Source organism: Protopterus annectens, chromosome 13.part0, assembly GCF_019279795.1.
Source record: "Protopterus annectens isolate FY-2018-M chromosome 13.part0, PAN1.0, whole genome shotgun sequence".
In the NCBI taxonomy this organism is placed as follows: Eukaryota; Metazoa; Chordata; order Ceratodontiformes; family Protopteridae; genus Protopterus; species Protopterus annectens.
This window is the reverse complement of record NC_056747.1, coordinates 1,360,207,989-1,360,232,974: the sequence shown is the minus strand read 5'-3', so window position 1 is coordinate 1,360,232,974 and position 24,986 is coordinate 1,360,207,989. Positions and strand designations below refer to the sequence as shown.

The following is a 24,986-nucleotide window of genomic DNA, read 5'->3' as shown; positions in this document are numbered from 1 at the left end:
TGAAATTGCTGATGCATGAATCTTAATGGAGGAGTAGGACAGGCCATTGTGGAACAGTTCTGCTAAGTATTCCAGGATGTGTGCTATGTTTGCCAATGAGACATGTTCTCCCTTTGCTGCACTCCAAATGAGGTATCTTTTCCATTTGGCTGAATAAGTTTTCCTTGTGGAGGGTCTGCGTGCCTCCAGGATAATGTCCTTAACCCTCTGAGATAAATGTGGTTTATTTTGTCTTATGCAATAATCAAAGCAGCTAGCTGCAGTGTTTTCAAGTTTGGATGTAGGGTCTTGTAGTTGTTCTGTGTTAGAAGTGAAGAGGCCATGCGTGTGTCCGAGACATGCTTCTCAGTAGCAGGTACCAATGTTGCCTCGGCCAGTCTGGAGCTATCAGGATTACCCTTGGCTGATCCTCTTTGATCTTCAATAGGACTTTGTACATCAAAGGAAGAGGTGGAAATGCATATGCTGTCAGGTTTTTCCAGCTGAAGGAAAGGGAGTCCACCCTCCAGGCAAGTGGGTGGTATGCAGAATTTCTTCAATTGGTGGTTGTGTCTGGCAGTCCCCATTTCTTTGTTATGGCTTTGAAGATATCTGGATGCAGCATCCATTCGTGAGCATCCGTGGTAGTTCTGCTTTTTTCCTGGTACAAATCAGGCCTGTAGTTGAATGTTGAGATTCAGGGCCACATTCCAGAGGTCCATTGCCATCCTGTTTGTTGATGTAGCACATGACTGTGGTATTGTCAGTCCTTATCAGCAGGTGACCTTGTTGAAGGAGTGGTCTGAATGCCTGGATTGCATGTTTCACTGCCAGCATCTCCTTTAGATTTATGTGTAGATTCAGCTGGTCTTGGGACCATAGGCCTTGTATACACTTGTCCAGTGTGTGTTGGTGATGGTCTGGCTTGGATGTGGTTTGTGGAAAGGCAATCCTCTGTTCAACTGACAGGCCTGAGCCCACCACAGGAATTCTTGTTTCAGGCATGGAATTATTGGAATCTGGGCTTCTAGACTGTGCTTGTGTTGAGACCATACATTCCTTAGGTACCATTGCAACTTTCTCATATGCAGCCTGGCATGCGGAATCAATATTATGCAGGATGCCATGTAACCCAGGGCTTGCAGGACTTTCCTTGCAGTAAGCTGAGTTTGTGTTGTTAATGTCATGAAATAGACTGGTAGTTTTTGTTTTTCTTCTGTGAGAAAAGCCATCTGAGTTGATGTATCCAGTTCTGCATCCAAAAATGCTATCCTTTGGGATGGTACTAGTCTTGACTTTTTTATGTTGACTGTGTATCCCAAGGCTTGCAACAGTTGTATGACATTTTCCAAATCTTTTGTTAATTTTGCCTTGTTGTCCGCTTGTATTAGGCAGTTGTCCAGGTATGGGTAAATTTGAATTCTCTGAAGCCTGCAATGAGCAATTACTGATGCCAGGCATTTCGTGAATACTCTGCAATGCTGAGAATTGATAATGCTCTGATCCTGCAAGAAATCTGAGGTGTCTTCTGCAATCTGGTCGGATAGGGACGTGCAGGTATGCCTCCTTGAGATCTAGAGTCACCAGCCAAGACTCCTTGCCCAGCATGGGAAGAAGTTGCTGGAGGGTCAGCATTTTGAATTTTGGAACAATGAGGTAAGTGTTCAGTGAATAGGCCTCCATTGATTTTCTTTTCTTGGTACAAGGAAAATCCTGGAGTAAAATCCTTGGCCCTGTTCCATAGGTGGTACCTTTTCTATAGCTCTCATCCTTAGTAAGTTGCTGATTTGTCTTGGAGCCTCTGTTTTTTGGCTTGCTGGTAGGTTTGGCATTCCTCTCTTTTTTGGTAGAGTGTGGAAGTGAAACCTGTAGCCCTTGTCTATTGTTTGTAAAGTCCATTTGTCTCCTGTAATGCAATGCCAGTTGTCAGTTGTTCCCTGGTAGGCGGGACCAGAGCCAAGTCATTGTGCCTGTCCTGTGGAAGTGGTTGTAGTTGAATCTGTGGCAGCACTTCTCTGGTGGGCAGGTTGCCACTGCCCTAGATTGACCTCTGCCTCTTGGGCCTATTTCTGCCTCTCTGTGCTCTGGAGGAGTCTGAAAGGACCAGGTTGGACTTGTAAGAAATCCTTGACTGTTTGGACAGATTTTGCTTTTCTTCCACTTTCTTTAGAACCTCCTGTGCAGGGGAGCCAAACAAACTTTGTTTCACCATAGGAGCATCTAGGAGTTTTGACTTAACATGGTCTGGTAAGGATTGTTCTTTTAAACAGGCATGCCTTGAATCACTGTTCCAGTCATAGCTGATCTAAAGGAAGCCTCCAGTGCATCATAGCCACATTTTAAGAAATGGTTACTGACCTGCTTAGGTTCAGGAGAGGACAGGTACTGAATCATGTGAAATTGACCCCATCTCTAATGCTCTAGATGAGGAAGAGAATCAGGGCAGTTACAGGCATCATTATATGCATCATCAACAACTGTTAGTACTGGAGGAATGGCTAAAGGCCTATGCTGTGGTAAGTGTAAAAAAGTCCTTAGCCTTTTCCTTGAAACTGAAAAATCCTGGGCATGTAGGGTTTCCCCAAAAGAAAATTATTCAGGAGGAGAGGCAGAAGGAATGGAGTCTTCAGCATCAGAATCCTCATAAGGAGAATATGGGCCTTCCTGATGGTCTGAAATATCTGAGTCATGAATAGTCTGAAGAGACAGGAAGATCCTCAGCCAGGCTGAGTATTTGGGAACAGGATTTAGCTGCTTTAGCCCTGGAAAAGGCCTTGATAGACATAGAAGCAGGGGTCTAGCAGCCCCGTAGATATGTCTAAGGGAATAGTGTCCGACAAATCCTGGGTGCCTGCTACTGTAGCAGTAATTTCAGTAGCAGATTCAGCCATGCTCTGTGAGGCCTCGAAATCCTTATGAGGTATTTGTTTTTAAACAATTATTTACTTTGTCTGACATCGCAAGAAAGAGTAAGGAAAATGGAGTCGGCTGATGCCTTTATACCACAGCAGCTATGACTGCAGATGCATCCTTGAAGGATATCCTCATTAGCAAATGGTAGTGTGCATTCGTTAATATGGGACTGATGTTCTGATAACAGGTCGCACTACAGGGGGATCAGGAAATGTATCCTTTTCCTCACTGTAGTGCGATCTCGGAGTTGGTATATATAATATGCAGGAAGTGGGGGGCAAAACTGTAAAACCTTGCGATGAAGATGTACAATTCCAACAAAAGTTTCAACACAACTGCCTGAAGGTCTGACGTCACCTCCTGACATTTTGGATAAAGTGGAATGTGGATGTCAAGGTGATTTCCAACATTTTGTAAAAGTGACATTACCAAATTCGAAATGCCCGTTCGGGCAACAGAATAGATTTTGTTGTGAGACTCAACATTTTGACAGTAAACCCTTTTAAACGGGTATATAAATGGAACGGTTAATTTCTACACTTTATTCTATTTTTTCCACTACTATTTGGTTTGCTTATTTGCGTGTTTTTAATAAAGAAGATTCGAAATGAACCAGCTTGTGCTTCCCTACTTTCATTAGTGGATTTATACTTTGGAAATTTTTTAAAGAAAGTATTTCTACCACCTATTAGTTTGGATATTCACAGCATGTTTTTATCAGGTGCTACAACTCTAGGAAATCTTAGACTTTCCACACAGAGAAGTTTCCTCAATATTTGTTTCTGAACCCAGTATTATCAACGTACTGGATTTCTGAAACTTTGAGGGACACCACAGAGACTGCTTGTTTTGGTGTATATCATACATGCACTCTGTGAATTAAGTCCATCTAGCCAAAGACAACGGAGGCAACTTGGGATTAACATAGCTAAGCTTGTAAGGGCAATAGGGCCTCTAGTCTAGTAACCTCCCATGAACTTATAAGGCAGTCGGGATTGCTCACAGAGGACATGCCTTTGACTGTCAGTTAGGAAATGCTGCAGTCTCGAACTATATTACAAGCTTAAACAAATATCAAAGGGGATATTATGGCACCCAAATGCTTTGAGAACACAACAATCATACCACTACCCAAAAAGTCTCAACCAGCAAGCCTCAACGACCATCATCCGGTAGCTCTCACCTCTACCGTAATGAAGTGCTTCAAAAGACTGGTCAAAGAATATCTGACAACAATCTCCCTGCAAAACTGGATCCGCTCCAATTTGCTTAACGGTCAAACTGCTCCACTGCAGATGCCATCTCGCTGGCACTGCACACATCCATGGCTCACCTGGAAAACAAGAACTGTTATGTCCAACTATTTTTCATTGACTTCATCTCTGCCTTTAACACAGATATTTCCCAACATCTGATAGAGAAACTTATTCATTTGGGCGTCAGCACTCCCATACGCAACTGGATTTTGGACTTCCTCATTGACAAACGACAAAGAGTGAGCATAGGCAATAATACCTCAGACAGCACTACACTGAGCATGGGAGTCTCTCAAGGATGTGTTCTCAGTCCTCTGCTTTTCACCATGCTGACCCATGACTATGTAGCTAGGAACAGCTCAAATCACATCATCAAATTCATGGATAACACTACAGTAGTAGGCCTAAATCAGGAATAGTGATGAAACCGCATACGTGGAGGAGGTGAAGCATCAGATTAACTGGAATGACAACAGCAACCCATCTCTGAATGTAAACAAAAACAAAGAGGAGATAGTGGACTTCAGGGAAAAACCATGAGGCATATCTCCCTCTCATAATCAAGGGAGAAATATTTGAAACTGTGAATCGCAGAAGACTTGACATGGTCCACTAACACAAATCACATTGTCAAAGAAGGCACAACAAAGGCTTCACTTCCTACACAGGTTGAGGAGAACAAACCTTCTATCTTCAGTCCTCACAACCTTCTACAGAGGCACCATTGAAAGCACCTTGACAAGCAATATCACAGTATGGTATGGGAACTGCAAGGCCACAGACTGTAAGGCTCTCCAAAAGGTGGTGAATATAGGAGAGGATCACCAGGTCCACACTTCCATCTATACAGGAACTGCACTCGGCATGATGTCTCGGTAGAGCTAATAAAATTGTCAGAGACCAAACCCATTTGGCTCAGGAATTGTTCCCCTACTTAATTTTGGGCAAACACTACAAGTACACGTTGAAAAATGACTAAATTCAGAAATGGTTTCTTTCCTCAGGCTATCAGACTACTAAACTTGAGTAGCAGTGCAAGCCAAGAGATCATCTAGTCAGAGTCTGAAGGGAATCTGCTTCCTTAAAGCACAATCAGCCCACTGTTAGGTCTTCCCACTTGTGCAATAGCTCATTGTAAGCTTTTTTACTTTTTGTGTAACAACTCGTAGGACAAGTAACATTCCTTACAACTGAAAGTGCTCTGGTCTCATATGGCTCATCTCAACTGTGCAATATATCTACCTGTGCAAAACAAAGTGCTGCTAATAGTTAGACATACAAAAATGTGATTACGTCCTAGTGTCATGTCAAATGTTATAAACCTACACAAGAAAAACATTTGTATGTATTGTCTGCACATAGAGCTTAAAGCAGTGAGATTTAGTTCAACCTGCACTGAAGTATGGGTCTAAATGACAATAAAGTTTATAGGTTCATAGGTGTGTGCTAGGCTAATGGCCCTGGAGCCTTTATAAGCCTAGCCCATAGAAGTGCCCTGGCATCGTGCCACCCGACATTAGTTCCCAGTGCCTCTATCAAGCAGAGCCACTGGAGTGATCCTCGGGGTGAACTTTCTATTTGCCATCCATTCATCAAGATTTTTACTGAAGAGGGTCAGTGAGGTGCTCTGCTTGACATGTATGGGAAGTCTATTCCAGAGCATGGGCAGTCTCTGGGTTATGAACCTGTCCCTCCAGCATGTTCTGTTGATTGTGGTAATGAGGTTGAGGTCTCTAGAGCATGTGGTGTGGAGGGATTGGGATTTCTTTAGTTGTAGCATTTCTAACAGAGCTGGGTCAGACATGGCTTTGTAAGTCAAGCAGAGATCGCCTCTAAGTAGGCGATATGAGACAGAGAACAGCTGGAGTATTCGGAGTCTGTCCATGTAGGACATATGTTTAAGGCCTAGGATCCTCTTCGTTAGGTACTTCTGTGGTCTTTCCAGCTGCTGCATGTGTCTAGTGAGGTACATGCCAAATGGGGCATTATACTCTATGACTGGCCTAATAAGGCAAGAGTAGAGACAGATGATGACTTCTTTCTTCCTGGATGCAAAACCCTTGGTAATGAGATGTGCTACATAGAAGGACTTAGCCACTGTGGTCAGAATGTGGTGGTCGAAGGAGAGGTTGCTGTCAACCTGTGTCCCCAGATATCTTATAATACCCTTCAGGGTCAGTGGGCTCCTATTAATCTGGCAATTAGTGGGAATAGAGTTCTTCCCAAAGAGGATGATGATGCATTTTTTGGAATTATGTTTAAGGTCATGGTTTCGACACCAGTCATTGTATAGGTTCATAGGTTAGTACTAGGCTAGCTGCCCTTGTGGACCAACTTAAGCCTAGCCAATTAGCCCATGTGAGAATCAAACCCTGCACCATGTGTTTGTAAGGCAAACACCTTAACCATTATGCCAACCTCCCACCTCCGTCATTGGTCTCAGTGAGGCCTTTCTGTAGGATGTCTACATCACTTGGGGAGTTAATGGCTCCCAGCTTGCAGTCATCTGCGAACTTGGTCAGCTAGAGCCCCATCGTGTTGGCCTGGACTTCTGAGAAGTAGATGCCAAACAGGAGAGGACCCAGGAGCGATCCCTGTGGGACTCAACTCGTGACTGGTCGGCAGTCCAACTTGGAGTCTGCTACTTCTACACTTACTTTGACTCTGACTTTATACTCTTATTGGCTGTGTAAGGGACAATTGGGGGGAAATAATGACTTCCTTGGATCTAGAAGATATCCCGTGAGGATTAATCTTGCTACATAAAAAGGATTTCCTAACAGTGGGCACATGGTGGCCAAAGGATAGTTCATTGTCAATGAAAGTACCCCGGTCCCTAATGACTGAACCAATTTTCAAAGAGGTATCACCTATGCAGTAGATGCACGGGTGCCCCAGTTTGCCAAAGGACATAAAGCTGCATTTCTTGGCATTTGGTTTAAGATCATGGTCCAACCACCACTTTTTGGTATGTGTTAGAACCTCCTGGAAAATTTGGTGGTCTTTTGAGGACTTTATAACCACTCCAAGTTTGTAGACATATGCAAACTCGGTCAGCCGCAAACCCTTGAGGTTAGCATTGCATTATTTGTAAATACCAAAGAAGAGGGCTCCCAGAACCAATCTCTGCGGGCACTGTTAATAATTGTCTGTGCTTCCAACACAACTGGACTGGGTTCTGTCATTACCTGTTCAGCAGGTAGCACGGGGTGGGGGGTGATATTTAGCTGCATTAGCTTATTGATAACCTCCTGTAGACTGCCTGCGCCTCTGTTAATGAACTCTATAATGATGGGCTCCATTACCTACAGATAAGGCAGGTAAGGCTTACACACCTGTAGTTTTCAGAGTCAGTGCTGGTTCCCCCTTGAGAAGTGGGATACCCTCTGGTATTTTGCTTCTAAGTTATTTGTTGACCCTTTTGAACTCTCCTCTAGACGATGGGGTAATTAAGACTGCTCTTACAGGTTACAGGCTACGGCTTTCATCATCTTATTATACAGTTTGCTTATACCAGGGTTCCAACACTGGGGTTTATTCCTGACTTTGTCATTAGATTTCTGTCTTACTGGGACCACGACATAAATACATGCTTAGACGTAGGCACAGACTTTATCCATAAATGTGGCAGTATGCAAGATGAGGTCACTGAGGTGTTTACATTTCAACAGGTCTTCAGTTAGCCGGAGTAAGTCTACCGTGGAAGAGCCTCTGAAGACACAAGTTTTTTTTTTTTTTTTGGTAAATCAGGTTTTACCCTTATAGTAACTATTACTGCATGGTCATCAGATATGATGACTGATGCTACAACCGGAGCTGTTGAATATGGGGGCGGGGTGACTATATTAGTGAGAACCAGGTTAAGTGATTTTGAAACCCTCACTGGGGTTTGAACTAGGAAGTCATCATACTTGGCATTAATGTAGTCCAGGAATCAGGCATACTTATTTGGGGTACAGTAGGTTTTCCAGTTAATGGAAGGATAGGCAAAGCTAACCAAGAGAATGGTGTTGGGTTTGATAGGGAGGGTTGTCAGATAATTCACTCTGCATAAATTATCTGCATCGTATAAACAGAAGTTTCAGTACCTCTGGTGAAAGAACTAAAACTCTAAAACTGGAAAAAAAGATAATTAAAACAGGGGTGAGAGGGGGGGGGCAAGAAAATTTAGTTTCCAAGTGATTGGTTCGTTCTTTGCTTATGCCTGCTCTTTATTTTGCTCTCTCATATATACATAAATTATACATAGATATATTAATTTCAAGTGTTTCTGCAATATTTATTTATTTCTTGCTGTGTGTGTACGTGCACACGTGTGTGAGTGTGTGTGCACATGTGTGTGCATGCGCGCGTGTGTGTGTGTGTGTGTGCCCGCGCGTGTGTCTGTGCGCAAAACAGTAGTCGGCTTTGGCAATCAAAAACAGTGGCCATCCAGAACCTGAAAGCACTAACAGCAAAAACAGCCATTAAATCATGTTTAATTTCATAAATGAAATTCAGTACATTCAACCATTAAATCCACATTCAAGTTTACGATCTTTCTTTCACTCATTTTCGGATGGATCTGAGCTAGTGCCTATCAGAGAGGTTTAAGGCAGAGAACTAATCCTGGACTGAACCTGCATCCTCTTGAAGGATACACCCTAAGACATCACATGTGTACCTAATGGCTATTTAGTAAATCAACAATTTACCTACTGCATGTCTTGGGAGATTTTGGAGGAAAACAGAGCACACACGATGACGTACAGAGACTACAAGAGAGGACCTTAACTCCACATTCACAAATCATGGACGCAAAAACAGCAAGGGAGGACCTTAAACCCACATTCACAAATCATAGACACGAAACAGCAAGAGAGGACCTTAACTCCATATTCACAAATCATGGAAGCAAAACAGCAAGAGAGCACCTTAACTCCACATTCACAAATCATAGACGTGAAACAGTTCAATGGTTTTAATGCCTGACTACTATAAAGTAAGAAAGAGAATCTCATGAAAAGTTCTTTGAAAGTTTGATGCAAAAAAACCTGCATCTCAAACAGTAGAGGCTACTAGACCTTGTAAGAGCTGCAGTTCTTGCCACATTTCCTCTTAAAATGGAATTTTCTTTATGGATTATAAAACTTGCAAATTTTAATTTACATAAATCATTCTACAAGTGAAGCAGCAAAGATTTATCAGTTTAGGTGGTACGTAAAACTCTGCACATCGTAATTAAGATAGCTCTTCCTAATGCAGCATCCATTCAAATTCGCACAAAAGTCCATGCTACAGACTAATGTAGGCCTATTACATAGTCAAAGGTTCGGTTCTACCTACTGTACTAAGTTAGCAGAAATTACTGTTAAATGTACAACGCCGTATGGGGAAAGTACAGTTGTGTACACTTACCATAAATGTAGATGTTCAAGTGTATTCACTGTTGCAGTCATTACATTTGGGTAATCTGCTGGCAGGTTGCCCTCAGTCGGCCTGATTAACAAAGTCTTACGACCTGCGTCTGTTGCTGTCCCTTCTTCCATGATGTCAGGTCATCAGGGGTATAAAACATACAGCCGACGCCATTACATCAGTTTTTCTTGCCCCAGATGTCAGGTGACCCCCAAATGGGGAGCAAATAAAATTAAAAACACAAAAAATGTACCTCCAATCCCAAAAAGTAAATACACCACAAGGGCTTTTAAGCATAGTGAAAGAAAGCGGTATAGCCAGAGAAAAATAGGTGGCTGGAGGGAGGGTAAAGTGAATAGTGCTCTGATCCTGCAAGAAATCCTGAGTATCTTCTGCAGATTAATTGAGATAAGGGGGGGCGCAGGTATGCCTCCTGAGATCTAGGTTTACCAGCCACTCTCCTTGCCCAGCATGAAGAAGTTGTTGCTGGGTCAACATTTTTGAAAATTTGGGACAATGATGTATGTATTTTAAGGTGGACAGGTCTGGTGGGTGGTCTTTTTTTTTTTTCTTGGAACTAGGAATAGTCTGGAGTAGAACCCCTTTGCTCTGCTGTTAGGACTACAACAGTGAATACACTCGAACATCTACATTTATGGTAAGTGTACACAACTGTACTATGTTCTTCATGTTTCACTGTTGCAGTCATTACATTTGGGTAGAATCCCAAAGCTATGGTTGGGAGGATGGATTTATACAGCATTAGGGGCAGCTATACGGCCCTGCAGGACAGCAGTGTCAAAGTCAGCTCTGGATTTATAGAAGAGAGGTAAATGGTAATGTTTGGTGAACATATGAACTGAGGTCCAGGTAGCAGCTTCTAGAATGTCTCTGGTAGGAACCCATCTGAAAAAGGCTGCAGAAGTAGATGCAGCCCTGGTGGAATGAGACCTGATCCCCTTGGGGATAGGTTTACCATGGTGTATATAACAGAAACAAATGCAGTGGCTTATCCATTCAGAAATAGTCTGCTTTGAAATAGCTTTTCCCTCTGCCCCTGCAGCAAATGCCACCAATAGTTGCTCAGATTTTCTTAGAGATTTCATCCTGTTTAAGTACAATCTACGTTGTCTGTTTATGTCCAATGAGTGCAGAAACTGCTCCCCCTTGTTCTGTGGATTGGGGAAGAAAGTTGGCAGATGAATGGTCTGATTAAGGGCCACACTAGATACCACCTTAGGCATGAAAGATGGATTGGTCCTGAGAGCCACCCTGACCGGATGAAAAATAATGAAAGGCTCCACTGTCATAAGAGCCTGTAATTCTGAAATCCGTCTAGCTGGAGTGACTGCTAAAAGGAAAGCTGTTTCCAGGAGAGAAATTTTAGGTCTGCAGTATCAGCTGGCTCAAGAGGAGGGAGAGTGAGTTTTCCAAAACAAAATTGAAGTCCCATGCAGGAGTTGGTACTCTCCTGGGAGGTCTTAAAATTTTGGCCCCTCTAAGATACTGCTTTAGCAGAGGATGAGAGAAGAGGAGAGGTTCTGTGTTGTAATGAGCTGAAATGGCAGAGGCATGGATTTTTATGGAAGAAAAAGATAGGCCCTTGTGAAGCATCTCAGTCAAGTATTGCAGAATCTGAGGAATATTGGGCATTGCTGTGCTTATTCCTTGTGAGTGGTTCCAGGCACAGAATCTTTTCCAATTGTCAGCATAAGATTTTCTAGTACTAGGCCTTCTAGCCTCCAAAATGACATCCATCACTGGCTTGCTGAGGGATACAAAGGGTGAAATTAGTTGATTAGCCTCGCTGCAAGATTCAATGTTTGTAGCAGAGTGTGCAGAATTTGGTAGTTCTGCTGAGACAGTAGGTAAGGTGTCTGAGGCAGGTGCCACGGAGGAAGGTGTGACACATTGCGCAGGAGTGGGTACCAGTGTTGGCGAGGTCAGTATGGAGCAAGCAGAATCATTTTTGGCTTGTCCTGTTTGACTTTTAGTAGAACTTTGGAGAGCAGAGGCAGAGGGGGAAAGGCATAGACTGATAGGTTTTTCCATTTTTGTGATGAATTCTTGAGCTTTTTTATGATGAATTCTTGTGCAAAATTTGTCCAACTGATAGTTCTGGGGTGATGCAAAAAGATCTATGTCTGGGTTCCCCCATTTGCATGTCAACATTTTGAAAATCTGTGGTTCCAACTTCTATTTGTGTGGGTCCATAAGATTTCTGCTTAGTTCGTCTGCCAGAGTATTTAGCTTTCCTGGCAGGAATTGAGCTTGTAGTTGTATCTGATAGGTCAAAGCTGTGTTCCACAATGCCATGGCTAGTCTGCAAAGGGGGTAGGAATGTGTACCCCCCTGTTTATGTACCACATAACTGTGGTGTTGTCTGTTTTTATCATTAGTTGTCCTGGATGAAGGTAGTCTTTGAAGGCTGTCAGAGCATTCTGTACAGCTAGCATCTCTTTCTGATTGATATGTAGGTGCATTTGATTTAGACTCCATTTGCCCTGAATGCACTCTTAAGGCATGCAAAGTTTCCCCAAAAGAAAAATCCTCAGAGGGAGAGGCAGAAGGAATGAAATCCTCTGCATTAGAGTCCTCATAAGTAGGAATAGACAAATCCTGTTCATTAGAAGAGTCAGAAGAAATAGAATCCTGTTCAGAGGATTCATAATCAATGTCTTGCCTAGGCCTCTTAGAAGGAGGGGGTTGGCTACCCCTGATCAGAGTAATTAAACCTTCAGCAATTTTGATCATTTGTTTTTTAGGCATAGGGGCCTGCACGTGGCCCAGGCGTCGATTTTTTAGACAGAGACTTAGATTTTGGCCTTAGTTTTGAAGATGGCGTCGGTCTAATATACAAATCTGTAGGCCTGAAAACACCCTCAGAAGCCGGTGCCTGCACAGCGGCTCCGGACCCATCTAAGGCAGAGACATCCGTGGGTTCCATAATTGAAGCATCTCGCGGCACACCGGACTCCGAATGGGTCTCAGTAGAGGCCTGCAAATCAGAAGTAGTGGGTATCAGGGGCTGTGAAAGTGCCTCACTGAGTACCAGCGAACCAGCGACTGGCTTAGGAGAAGCGTCGGTCTGTCTCTGTCTTTTTTTTGCATTTTTTTAGGTATTCTGGTAGTCGGATTGCTAACCGATGACATTTCTGGATAGCTAAATGTTGAGCCAAAATATTTAGAAGCAAAAATATACTGACGTTTAATCGTGCGTTGATTAAATTTAGCACAAAACCGACAGCAAGGCACGTTGTGGTCAGGGCCTAGGCATGGAATACAGTACAAATGAAAATCCTTATGAGGTATGTGTTTCCCACAAGTAATGCAATTATTAACTTTTACTGACATCGGTAAGGAGCAAGAAAAAGTTTCCCCAACGGAGTACTTAGCTTTTAGTTGAAGACTTCGGTTCTGAAACTCGAAAACGAAAATTTCAGGAGTCGGCCGACCGGCACTTGCGATACTTCTGCTTCGGGCACTGCGCGGCAAGAAAGACTGATGTAATGGCGTCGGTTGCATGTTTTATACCCATGACGACCTGACATGGAAGAAGGGACAGCAAGCGACGCAGGACCCAAGACTTGTTAATCAGGCCGACTGAGGGCAACCTGCCAGCAGATTACCCAAACGTAATGACTGCAACAGTGAAACACTAAGAACATCTTATGATCAGGAAAAAATTACTAACTCCAATTTTATGTTACGTTTTAATGACAGCTTTTGGCAATAATTATACACTTGTATATTTACATAAATGTGTACTAATTTTTATTTATGCCTTCTTGCAGTCAGTACTCAACTCTGGCAGTTGTAATATGTCACAAAACCTTAAACATTAAAAATCAACAGCAAAACTTAGCATGTATAGATGAGCATGGACATGCAGAAACATACATCCGTGCGTGTGTGAGAACATGTATAGAAGCCTTTATACGTACTGCAGAAGTTTTAGAATGGTTTCCAATAAAGCATTAAAAATCTAATACATTTCCTCTAATGAGTTGTTAATGAAAAATTTACTAACAAAAACATCTTTTATTAGAATTGCTATCTACACAACTGTCAGGATGAAAACACTTGCATCTATTTTTAAACATGTATTAAACTATTCTATTAACAATTTGAAAAAGGACACTACTCTATACACTTTCCCTAAGGTAAATGAAATTAGCTGAAAGTAATGTTTCCTTGAACATTCAAGTCTAAAACAAAACTCCTGAAGTGAACAGTAGTTGCAGTATAACGCAGTCATAAGAGAGTTTTACACAACTATAAGTGTACACGCATACGCGCACACATACACACACAGACACACCCCTTCTGAACAAAGATTTTTAAAACAAGTAGCCATGAAATTAGCACTTTGTTACTTCAAATAATGATCTGCAGAGACAAACATAATGAATCAGCAAGTAGCTTCATAATACTCACTCCTGTAAACATCGACTGCATTCATCTGCACTGGCTGTACCCAAATCAGAGTCACATGACCACGGCTCCTCAGTCAATCTGTCAGAAGTTTTTGTAGCATTAGCCTGAAGAAGGCTATCAGAACTAATGCTGGAGGAGAGCTGGGAAAACTCTAATGTATCGAGACTCAGCGTAGAGGAGGTGAGATCGCTTGCATTTACGGGTTTCCCACCGTTATCCACATCATTCCCGGTTTGAACCTCAATACTGTCCGATTCAGAGGACTGGGAAGCAGAATCCTCATATTCCTTTCTTTTGGATTGGGTGCTAGAACAATTTAGTATCTCTTCGTCACTGCCAGGACACAGTCCTGCTAGGGCCAAGGGAGTGATCGTCCATTCATTTAGAACTGCTGACTTGAAGGAAAGTTGAAAAGAGAGGGAAGACAGACCCTGTAAGTAGCTGAGCAGAACCTCACATTCTTCTGTATCAAGCAGGACTGCAAAGGGCTGATAAAAGCCAGACAGGTTAGACCTCTCACGAAGCAATGTTATCATGTAAGACTCCATTAAGCTGTCATTCAGTGCAAGCCTCAACCAAGCACGACACCGTCCTACATCCGTATTAATAAAACTTAACTGCTCCAATTCGGCTATCACATCCCTGTTAGGAGAGAACGAACAAACAAATATACAGTTAAACCTCTATACACTCACAGCAAGTATTTCTTCAGCAAGTCATTACTTCTCAAAAAATTGCACTCTGGTGTCTTACCATAAAGAAATTGTTACCACCAATCAAAGCCCAAAATATTTGGTGGCTCCTCCTGTACAATAGGAAACTCTTATAGAAAGCTTACTCATGGCATGATGTGGCAAAACTACCCAAACAGATGCAGGGGTGACTGCAGCAGCACAAACTGTTAAAAGTTCTTCCCAAAGCTATGAATGCAATATGCTATCTGACCATTTATTCCCATCACGCTACCATTGCACAAACTCAGTCAAGGGGCGTATGCCTTAAAATTAAACTGCACAAAAATACACCTCACGCAAACTGCACGGACCAACGGAACTGATTAAACAGCTGATCCATGCTAACACTCCCCACTTGCGTAGTTTGTTTTAGGAACCAGTTTTATACAGCTACACTCAGATTTTATACAACTGGTTCTACTAGAATCTGTAGTTTCTACTGATCCAATTGCATCAAGACAAACAATCTCCCCAATGACTTAAAGAAATCAACACATAATCCAGATTCAAACTAGAATTAAAGAAATACCCCCTCAAAGAGATCCAATACACTTATTAACCTACCAAACATCTAACTGACTTTTTTCTTGCCATTATATTTATTTTACCTGTACTGGTATAACTTGACAGTGCATATAATAAGGTCTTTACCTGTGCACTATTATTTTATGTACGTACATAGTGTTTATATATACTATGAAATTTATTTCACCTGGGATGCACCTTAAATTGGTCACATCTGATAAGTGCATTACCCTGCTAAACAAATATAAATCTGCTCAGAAAGATATTGACATGATCTTCCAGAACTAACCCAACTGACATCCATGAACAATCACCAGAGGCTTACTGTACGGCACAGCTGGAGTGATTACCAGATGCTTACAATAGGCACAGCTGGAGCAATTACCAGAGGCTTACAGTATGGCACAGCTGGAGTGATCACCAGAGGCTTACAGTACTGCACAGCTGGTCTTCCATGTGTGCCACCTCCATCCAAAGATAAGCTTACAGCGTTCAACCTTGTGGGCACATCCTGTCTATTCCCTCGGTGTACCATATGTATCCAACTATAAGCACATGGCATCTAACCTTACGGGCTCATCTGGCATCCCATTTGTTATGTACCATCTCTATCCCAGGATAAGCACACAGCAATTAAGTTTATTAACCCAGTTAATACTTACAATTTTGTTGAGAAATAGCATAAAATAGTATTTTGTGGATATGTTTGAATACAAATACCCATTTACCTACAAATTATTTAATTCCCTATTATCTACAAATTATTTCATTTGTTTTCAAGAAATGTTACCGGCATAATTATTTATTTGACACCTGTATTCTAGACCCCTACACTGAAGGGAAGTAAGCAGATGAATCTTAAATTTTAATGAAAATTTTAAATGTCATTTTAATGGACCAACATATAGAAAGAACAAAAACATAACTTTCATGTGCAGAAATGCATACTCCTTTTAGACACCAAATTGCATCATTATTACAGTTAAGTACCTGACAGACTTTTTATTTTTCATTCTGAAAAAAATAAGTTATACTTATTTGCAAGCCATTTTGCAAATGCTACTGTCTATGCATTTTAAATGGGTATTCCAACCTAGATTTGAACCTATTTTCAAATAAAGATATTTCAAAACTGCTTCTAGATGTACTTATAAAATTATCAGGCCAAGATTGTTAGATGCTGACCTCTGTACAGCATACTACATGACCTAATATCTCCTAGAGCAAGCAGGAAGCATAACCTCAAATTTGTAGAAGCCTGACAGAAGAGGTAAAAATATGCAAAATTTTCTATAGCATGGAAAATCACAGAAATATCACTTTTCTGGTAAACAAGTAATATTTCTGGTTCTCATTTTATAAGAATACACTAAGATATAATTCAGATAATACTGAAATTGTCAGACGGAAATAAATAAAATGTACCTCTGCTTTTTTCCACCAAAAAGGCTACATACAACTATCAGTGGTAGCATAATTCTAAAACCATTTTAAATGATACAACACTCTCAAAATAATACATCATTGCCTTCAGTTACAGAATGCAGTAAAGCTGGTGAAACCAGGGGCCTACTTCAAAAACACTTCCTGTCACTCTAAGTGACCACTTACACAGTGCAACTCTTTTGGAATCTGGCCCCAGGAATAAAGACACAAACGTCTCCATCTAAAGTATTTTACTGCATCAGTTTAAACAAGATGCAATTAAAATCTTTGTTTACAAAAAAAAAAGTAATGTCTGGTGAAAGACCAAGTAGCAACTTCCAAGATGGATCTAGTATTCAGACCCGTCAAGAAAGCACCGGAAGATTCCTCCACACGGAGCATGAACAGAAGAGTGAAGCTGCCATTAAAAGAACAAAAAAAAAAAAAAACCAACCTTAGAAATACAGGAGACAGTCTGCTTGGATACTGCCAAGCCCAATTTCTGGAACAAAAGCTATTCAGATTTCCTGATAAGTGTCGTCTTGTCCAGGTTAATATCTGAGCTATGTAAATGCAAGGTGCATATAACTCTCTCACTAGGATCTGTGGAGAAGGGAAAAAGAAGGAAGATGAAGGAACTTGTTCGCAGACAAATCATTAAACAACTTGGGCACAGAAAAACGAGTGGTTCAAAGAGACGCGCTGTTCCCATGAAAAAGCATAAGAGATGGAACCACCACCAGTACAGTCTTCCAAGTACAATGGTGTAGGGAAGAAGAAAGTGCAGGCTCAGAAGGGGACTGAGTCAATTTCTCACAAACAAAATGAAGGCCTTGAGAAGGAGGAATAGGATTTCTTGGAGACCAAATATAAAGTACAATACAAAGTACGCCTTTTAAAAATTGTTTCACTTCAAAGCTAGAAGCCAAAGATGGATTCAGAGGGAAACAAGCAAAAATCGATGACAAATGAATTTTGAAAGATGAATATTCGAAACCAGAATTGAGGAACTCACTCAAAGAAGAAAGGACTGTAGGAACCCCGACAGAAAATGTATCTAGCTCATGCATAAGATGCCCATTAGAAAATCTCATCCATTTAGTCACATATGATTTCCTAGTAGTGGGTTTTCTGGCCTCTTGCAAAACCCAAAGCACTTCCTCGGGAAATTGTGCCTAAAAGGAATCACAGTCCTATGACCCAAAGTGTCAGCTGAAGGGTGGACAAGTGAAGGTGAATGACAGATCCCTTACCATGTGTGAGAAGATCCATCCTGTGAGGTAATCCATGAAGATTGCTTCTGGACAGATGAAATAAAAAGGGGAAACCAGTACTGTCTGGACCAAAAGGGAGTCACCAGCAATATTTTGGGCGTGTCCCACATAATCTTCTTCAGCACCTTTCAAAGTAGAGGAAGAGGGTAAGAGGTGTACCGAAAAATACCCCGTCAAGAAAAAGATATGGTGGTGTACACTTTACTCAGGAGGAGGACAGGCTAGAAATAGTGTGGGTATCGTGGTGAGGGAGATGCTTCAGAAGGCAGTGAGGAATGCCATCAGAACTGATGACAGACTCACTGCAATCAGACTCCAGTGTAATGATAGGACAGTATTCATAGTCTTGGCCTGTGCCCCACAGTAGAGTGGTGATAGTAAGGAAAGAGTACATTCAGGCAGCAGTTTCAAGACCTAATAGATAAAGCAGGACAACATGAGTTGGTGCTGATAATGGGTGATGTGAATGCACATATCACAACAGACAAAACTAGATATGAGGACTGCCTAGGTCCACATGGGTGGGACAACCGGAATAAAGAAGGCAAAAGGCTCGATGGTGGCCAATATACTGTTCAGAAAGAGACTGTCATACGATCACGTACAAGAGTGGCCAACATACAACTCTGGTAGACTTCCTCCTAGTAAGAAAAGGGTACTGGTGTAGAATTGGTGATTGCAAAGTCATCCACAGTGAAGCAGTCGGCCCACAGCATAAACCACTGACTGCAACAATCAGCTGCATGAAGAGGTCAGAGAAGGGACTAAGATCAACAGAGACCAGGCTGAAGACCTGTACGCTGATTGGAGAGAAAGCACAACAGTTCAAGAAATTACTCAGGGCTCTACCACCTCAAGAAAGGAAGGTGAAGAATGGCAGCGCCTCAAAACAGCATGTGTGAGGAGTACAGAACAGATATGTCGCCCAGCCAGGTATAGAAATAAGGTACATAAGGAAAGACGGTGGTTAACTGTAGAAGTCCAAGAAGTCGTCAAAAGAAGGAGTGCAGCAAAAATGGGAAATAGAAAAGATAGATCAGATTAGGAAGGAATACCGGTCAGCTAAGGAAGGAGTTGCAGTAGAAAAGAACAAGGCATAAGAGGCACTCTAAGAGCTTCTGAAAAAATGAGTCAGTAAATGGAACAAAGAAACTATCAGGTTGCAAGACAATAACTTATCTTCTTTATTTTTCAGTTTGACACCCTTCATAAAGGGATGACAGCAACAACCTTCTCACCAGTCCACAGGACATGACAGGGAGATGGAAGGAGTATTTCTAGCAACTTCTGAATGAAGAAAACCCCAGAGAAGTTGTACAAATCTCCAATGAGAAAAGAGAAGGAGCCCTCCACAGAAGAACAGCACTAAGGAAAATGAAGTCAAGGAAAACAGCAGGCGCAGATGAGGTCACAGCAGATACGATGAAGGCGCTGCGTGAGACAGGGGAGAAATGGCTACTGAGGGTACTCACAGCAGTGTGGAGAGAAAGGCGTACCACAAATGACTGGAGAATAAGTATACTAGTGCCAGTGTTCAAGAACAAAGGGGACATCCACAACTGTGGGCAGTACAAAGGTATCAAACTCGTATCACACTGTATGAAAGTTCTGGACAGGTTGATTGACAAAGTAATGTACATTAGCAGAAAGTAAGACAGGAGATGACAGTTCAGATTCAGATCAGGATGCAGCACAACTGACCTGATGTCTGCAGCGACACGGACAGTGGAGAAGAAGCTAGAAATGATGAAAGAGTCCAACGTGGCATTGCTGGACTTGCAGAAAGCATATGACAAGCCCCCAAGAAAGTGGACTGGGCAGTCACGTGGTGGTTTGAAGTCCAAGAAACACTGGCAGAAATAGTGCAAGCTATACACAATGACCTAATGACTCAAATATGAACATTGCTTAGTCTCAAACAGCGGTTCCCAGTGGGAGTGGGTGTGCATCAGAGTTCACCTCTGAGCCCACTACTGTTCATACTGATGATGGACTAAATTAGCAAACAGGTTGGAGGGGAGAGATAACAAAGCTGCTGCATTCAGACAATGTGGCATTAACGGCAGACTCCAAAAAATAACTTTGGCAAAGAATAGGGGAATGGAATGTAAAGCTAAAGGCGTACGGGATGAAAGAGAGTACAAATAAAACAGTTGTAATGGTAGCAAATGGGGTGGATCAGAAGACGCTGAGCAATAAGGTATAAGGGAAAACAGCGGCACAGAAAAATAGCTTCAAGTATCTTGGAGGGATGGCTGAGGAGAAGGAAGTCTAAATGAGGAGGTCAAAGCTAAAATCAGAGGGCCTGCAGCCAAATGGCACAGATTGTCAGGTGTAGTCTATGACAGAAGAATGCCAAAGAAGCTGAAAAATAAGGTGTACAAAAGAAGTGGTGTGATTAGTACTACTGTGTGGTACAGAAACCTGGGCAGTAAAGGCAGAGCAATTGAGAAAGCTAGAGCTGATGGAAAAGAAGTGCCTGAGATGGGTGGTAGGATGCACACTGTGAGACAGACTAAGAACTGAGGAGAAAAGAACAGAAACCAAAGAAGTTTCAGTTGCAGAAAAGGTCAGACAAAATAGATTACGGTGGTTTGGGAACAATATGGTGAAGAAGATTTGGGACAGACCGGAAGAAGGAAAGAGGAAACAAGGTCATCCAGCAAAGAGATGGATGGACTGTGTGAGAGAAGACCTGGACCAGTCAGGCATGAGTGCTGAAAAAGGCAGGACAGTGGCACTGAAGAGACAAAGATGGCAACAGTTGGCACGACACACTGGAACCATTTAGAAAATGGGAAAAAGGAGGCTGATGATGATGATGTCCATTTTCCAACCCAGAGGACTTGGCACTCTGGAGCAGAACTGGAGAAGTTGTCTGTTCAAAGAGGAGCCATAAATATCTAGCTAAGAAGTACCCCACTGATGTACAATGTCAAGAAACAAGTCCCCGTCAAGCATCCATTTTGAGGATTTGTCCTGGACCTGTTGGAGAGAGTGTCTGGCACTAGACTGTGCTCAGAAGAAACACAGACTGCCTGAAGAACCAAATGATGGCAGGCTGCACAATCACAAGCCTGAAGAGACAACTTGCAAAGAAGGGAAAATATTGTGCCCCCCCCCCCGCTTGTTGGTGTACCACATTACCGTGGTACTGTCAGTAAATCTTTTAGAGGGCCTGGAACCCAAAGGGAAAGCTTAGAAGGATAACTTTTTTGAAACTAAGGAGCAGAAGAGACAAAGATTTGTTTTAAATCCTGCATAACTTTACCCTTATCCTGTGGGGTCTTACAAGAATTCAGCCACAACAGAGCCAAAGAGATTCTGGTGGTCTAACGCAGAATCCAGTAATCTGGCCTTGATGTCTTCAGAAGAGCACGGAGGTGTAACCATGAATACCTCCTCATAACAAATCCAGATGCAGTTGCCCTAGATGAGGCATCAGCAGCATCATAACTGCATTTAATAAAATGAAGAGCCAAGTAAGAAGCAGAGATCAAAAGGGCAATGGCACACGTCTTGTCCTCTGAGTCAGGCAAATCATCAGAATGTCCCCAAGTTGGGAGAGAAGAGACAGCACATACCTAATCATACATGTCTGGTGAGTACTAGCACTGACGGCTAAGGTAGCAGACATATATACATTATTACCATACCTGTCCATAGCACAGCTACCCTTATCAGAAGGCAAAAGCTTAGAAGACGACAGCAACTTGGACGATTTATCAGTGGACACAGAAACAACAGCAGGATCAGAGGAAGGGCTTTTATATAAAAATGTTCTGCTTCAGAAACTTTACAGAACTTGTACAGTTTCTTAGAGGCAGGAGTTTGAGAGGTGAGGGGGGGGGGCTTAAGAGCACTGAAAAGCCAGGAGTAAAATCCTGCCATTCATTGTGGGGATCCTAAGCCACAGGGGCCGCATGCTTAGTTTTCCAGTTCTTTTTAAAGCACCACTGGCTTTAACAAATCTAGGAGAGTCAGACCCTAACTAGAGTCAATGAGGGTTCCAGGCACCTCTTCACTAACAAGTATCTGGAGAATCCCCCTAGACCCCTCCAAAATCATCAGCTGTGCTTCCTCCTCCACATCTGCACCAGACTTAGGCACAGCCTCATTGTACATGCAAGTAGGCAGCTCCACTTCAGCCTCCAACTAGGTCACAGCAGATGGAGCTGACAGCAGCACCAAATGGTCCGTGAGGTCTTTATGCAACCCAACAAAGATGTCCAGTGGAGACTGCACAGCAGCAGGATTATTTCACCCCATTTGCTTTTTTAAGTGGCGGATGAACTTTGGGGTGGGTAAATTTGGCCATGGCACCCTGAGTCAAAAGCTTGTTTTTCTAGTTCTCCAGGTAAATGGAAAGAAATGACAGGTAACTAACAAATCTCACACTGTGTATGGTCATGAGTAACAATTTGCCTCCTACAATCACATTTTCACTTTCTGGATAACATGTAAACTTATGGTAAACAGGTACAAAAAAGAAAGGAAGACACCCCAACAGAGCACTTGTCTGTAGAATGTTCTATAGTGGAACTAACTCTGTGAACATCTTGCAAACCAAATTCAAATGTAGTGTTTGGACTAGCAGCAAAGAAGTTCCGAGGATTAGGTACTTGTACATAATATATGTACCTTATGCACTGCACGTAGGACATACCTCTAACATATGACACCCGGAAAATGTAAAGGCTTTGGTATGCTGGATGGACATTCAGCTATCAGCCGTAAGATATCCCAGGAGTAAAAGCGACCAACAATGATAAGGAAGAACGTCTTAGTAAACATCTATCACCCCGTCACTATATTCTAACACAACACTCCCAATGGAATCAGTTAATGCAAAATGTCAGACTATGACAGTGAAAGCATATGAACAGCTGCACGTGATACCCATATTAAAAGGACATACCTCACTCTCCGTAAAGATTTCATTATGAAATGCTCAGGCAGTAATAACTGGCTACTGAACTATGAAGTATACCTAACTCTGCTGTATTTAGGGACTTTGGTGTACCCCATCACTTTACCTGCTTTAAACTAAGGCATTCTAGCTAGAACATGCCGTAAATGATTTTTTGGTAAAAATATACAAAATGTTTACTTCAAACATAATGGCAACTTAATACACATGTTCTACACATTAGTTTATCTATAGTTCCTAAAGACAAGTCATATCCCCCAAATGTGTCATTCTAACACCCAAAGCCTGCTGAAACAGTGTGTTTGGTAACAGTGAATGAGGTCATATAACATTTTTCCTATGAAATTCCTAATAAAGATGCTGTGGAATTATAACAGGATACTTGTGCATAAAATACATGCAGGACTTTCATTCCACAAGTACTTCACTGCGTTTCAGTCTTCATTTATGTGACACCACAATGCCTCTATCAGAACATGATGACTAGGCCTCACTTTATATGCAGTAACAAGTAATATTGCCATGTCTGATGAAATATTTACGATTGCTTACTTCTGATGCAATGAAAACACAACATAAAATGTGGATATGGGCTGCATTCCACTACCTATAGAGTTGCTGTATGCTCACAGAAGAGGAAAACATGGAAACCTGGCACTTTCAAAACAGCTATGGAGACTTACTTGTGAAGTTTATCACTATAGGGTTGCATCACAAAAATACTTGTGCTTTTAGACAGATAAATAAAAAAAATCTGCAAATTTAATTTGAAGTAACAAGTCAATTTCTCAGTGATGTTTTCCTTTTTTTCTCAAAACATTTCAACTGCTGGAAACAACAAAGAGTGTCGTTTGTCTTATGTTATTAAAAGAAAATATATGTATAATTTTATGAATTACATACTTGCCTACTGTGATAAGAAAAATGTGAATGACTGTGGGTGGTGAAATGAATCGAAAAATGTCTGCATTAATTACTTTATAAAATTAATGCAATAAAGCAACAGCTTAAAAAATAAAACAGTGGCTGCATCTGTTTTATGCCTCTAAACTACAGTAAATACTACCTTCATCTCCCTCTGTACACAGTATCCCGTTAAAAGTACTCCTGAGAGAATGCACTACCCTCCTTAGATGGCAGAGTGGTCACAGTAATGTAGGTCAACTTGCTTTTCTCAGATATATGCATGTGCCCGCAAGAGCCATATGAATGCTCATTGAATATTAACTGCCCTTTGCTGTCACATGTAGTTTGCTTCCGAAAAAAAGGGCAAATTCTGCACACATTTTTGATGTCTTATTCAGTAGAAAAGAAAAGGTACAATGATCCCAACGTACATTACCTTGCTGCACTAAACACATATATAATCTGTCTCAACAAGCCATATCAAAGATAATTATAATCTGTCTCAACAAGCCATATCAAAGATAATACTACAATTAGAACTGTCTCAATTGTTTCTAGACAGCATGTCTCCTCACCATTACTCCCAAAAAGGAAGTTGCCTTCTGTGCCCCTCTGATGTTTGACTGTGACGAAATTAAAACAAATGATCACAACTATCTAGTTTAACTTGCATCAATGACTGTCACACCTATCATGTAACTGCCTTTGCTTTCGCACACACGGTCTGACCCAAAAAACATGGACTTGTTTGCATGCATCTGATGTCCAGCTGTGAAGAAACAAACACACAGTAGCCTCAGTGATGTATTTCGACTTGCTGTTCAAAGGCACCTACACTGCAGACACAAGTACACATAACACAAAATGTTTTCTGTTAAGCCATACACTACAGTTGTGTAATAACTTGTATTAATAGTTTCAAGTAATTAGTGCTGTTGTAGTCCTCACGACTGGGGCTCACAGTCCAGAAGACCGACCTACTTCCAGAGCTCAGTGTCCTTCCTCTTTGGACTCGGCAAACATCTGCCCCTAGAGAAATCAGGATATTCCATGAATAAAACTGATGCCTGCTGCATTCTTTTAGAATGATCTTGCCCAGGTAAATCACAGGGTATCCATCTTACAAGAACCCATGCAAGGAACGGATTGTCCTATCGAAACAGGGACACAAGTACATCCTCTGGTTCAGGAATCAGAGAAATAAAAGTTC

At 41.8% G+C, this 24,986-nt stretch overlaps 1 protein-coding gene across 2 annotated transcripts in view; it reads right to left on the bottom strand.

The window, feature by feature from the left end:
• Nucleotides 1–24,986, bottom strand: part of PLEKHM1 (pleckstrin homology and RUN domain containing M1) — a gene marked incomplete in the record, with an annotated part of 788,682 nt that overhangs the window by 664,469 nt on the left and 99,227 nt on the right. For both annotated transcript variants that reach the window (XM_044055392.1, XM_044055391.1), the window contains 1 exon segment: nucleotides 13,983–14,624. In XM_044055392.1, coding sequence (XP_043911327.1) covers nucleotides 13,983–14,624 — 642 coding nt within the window.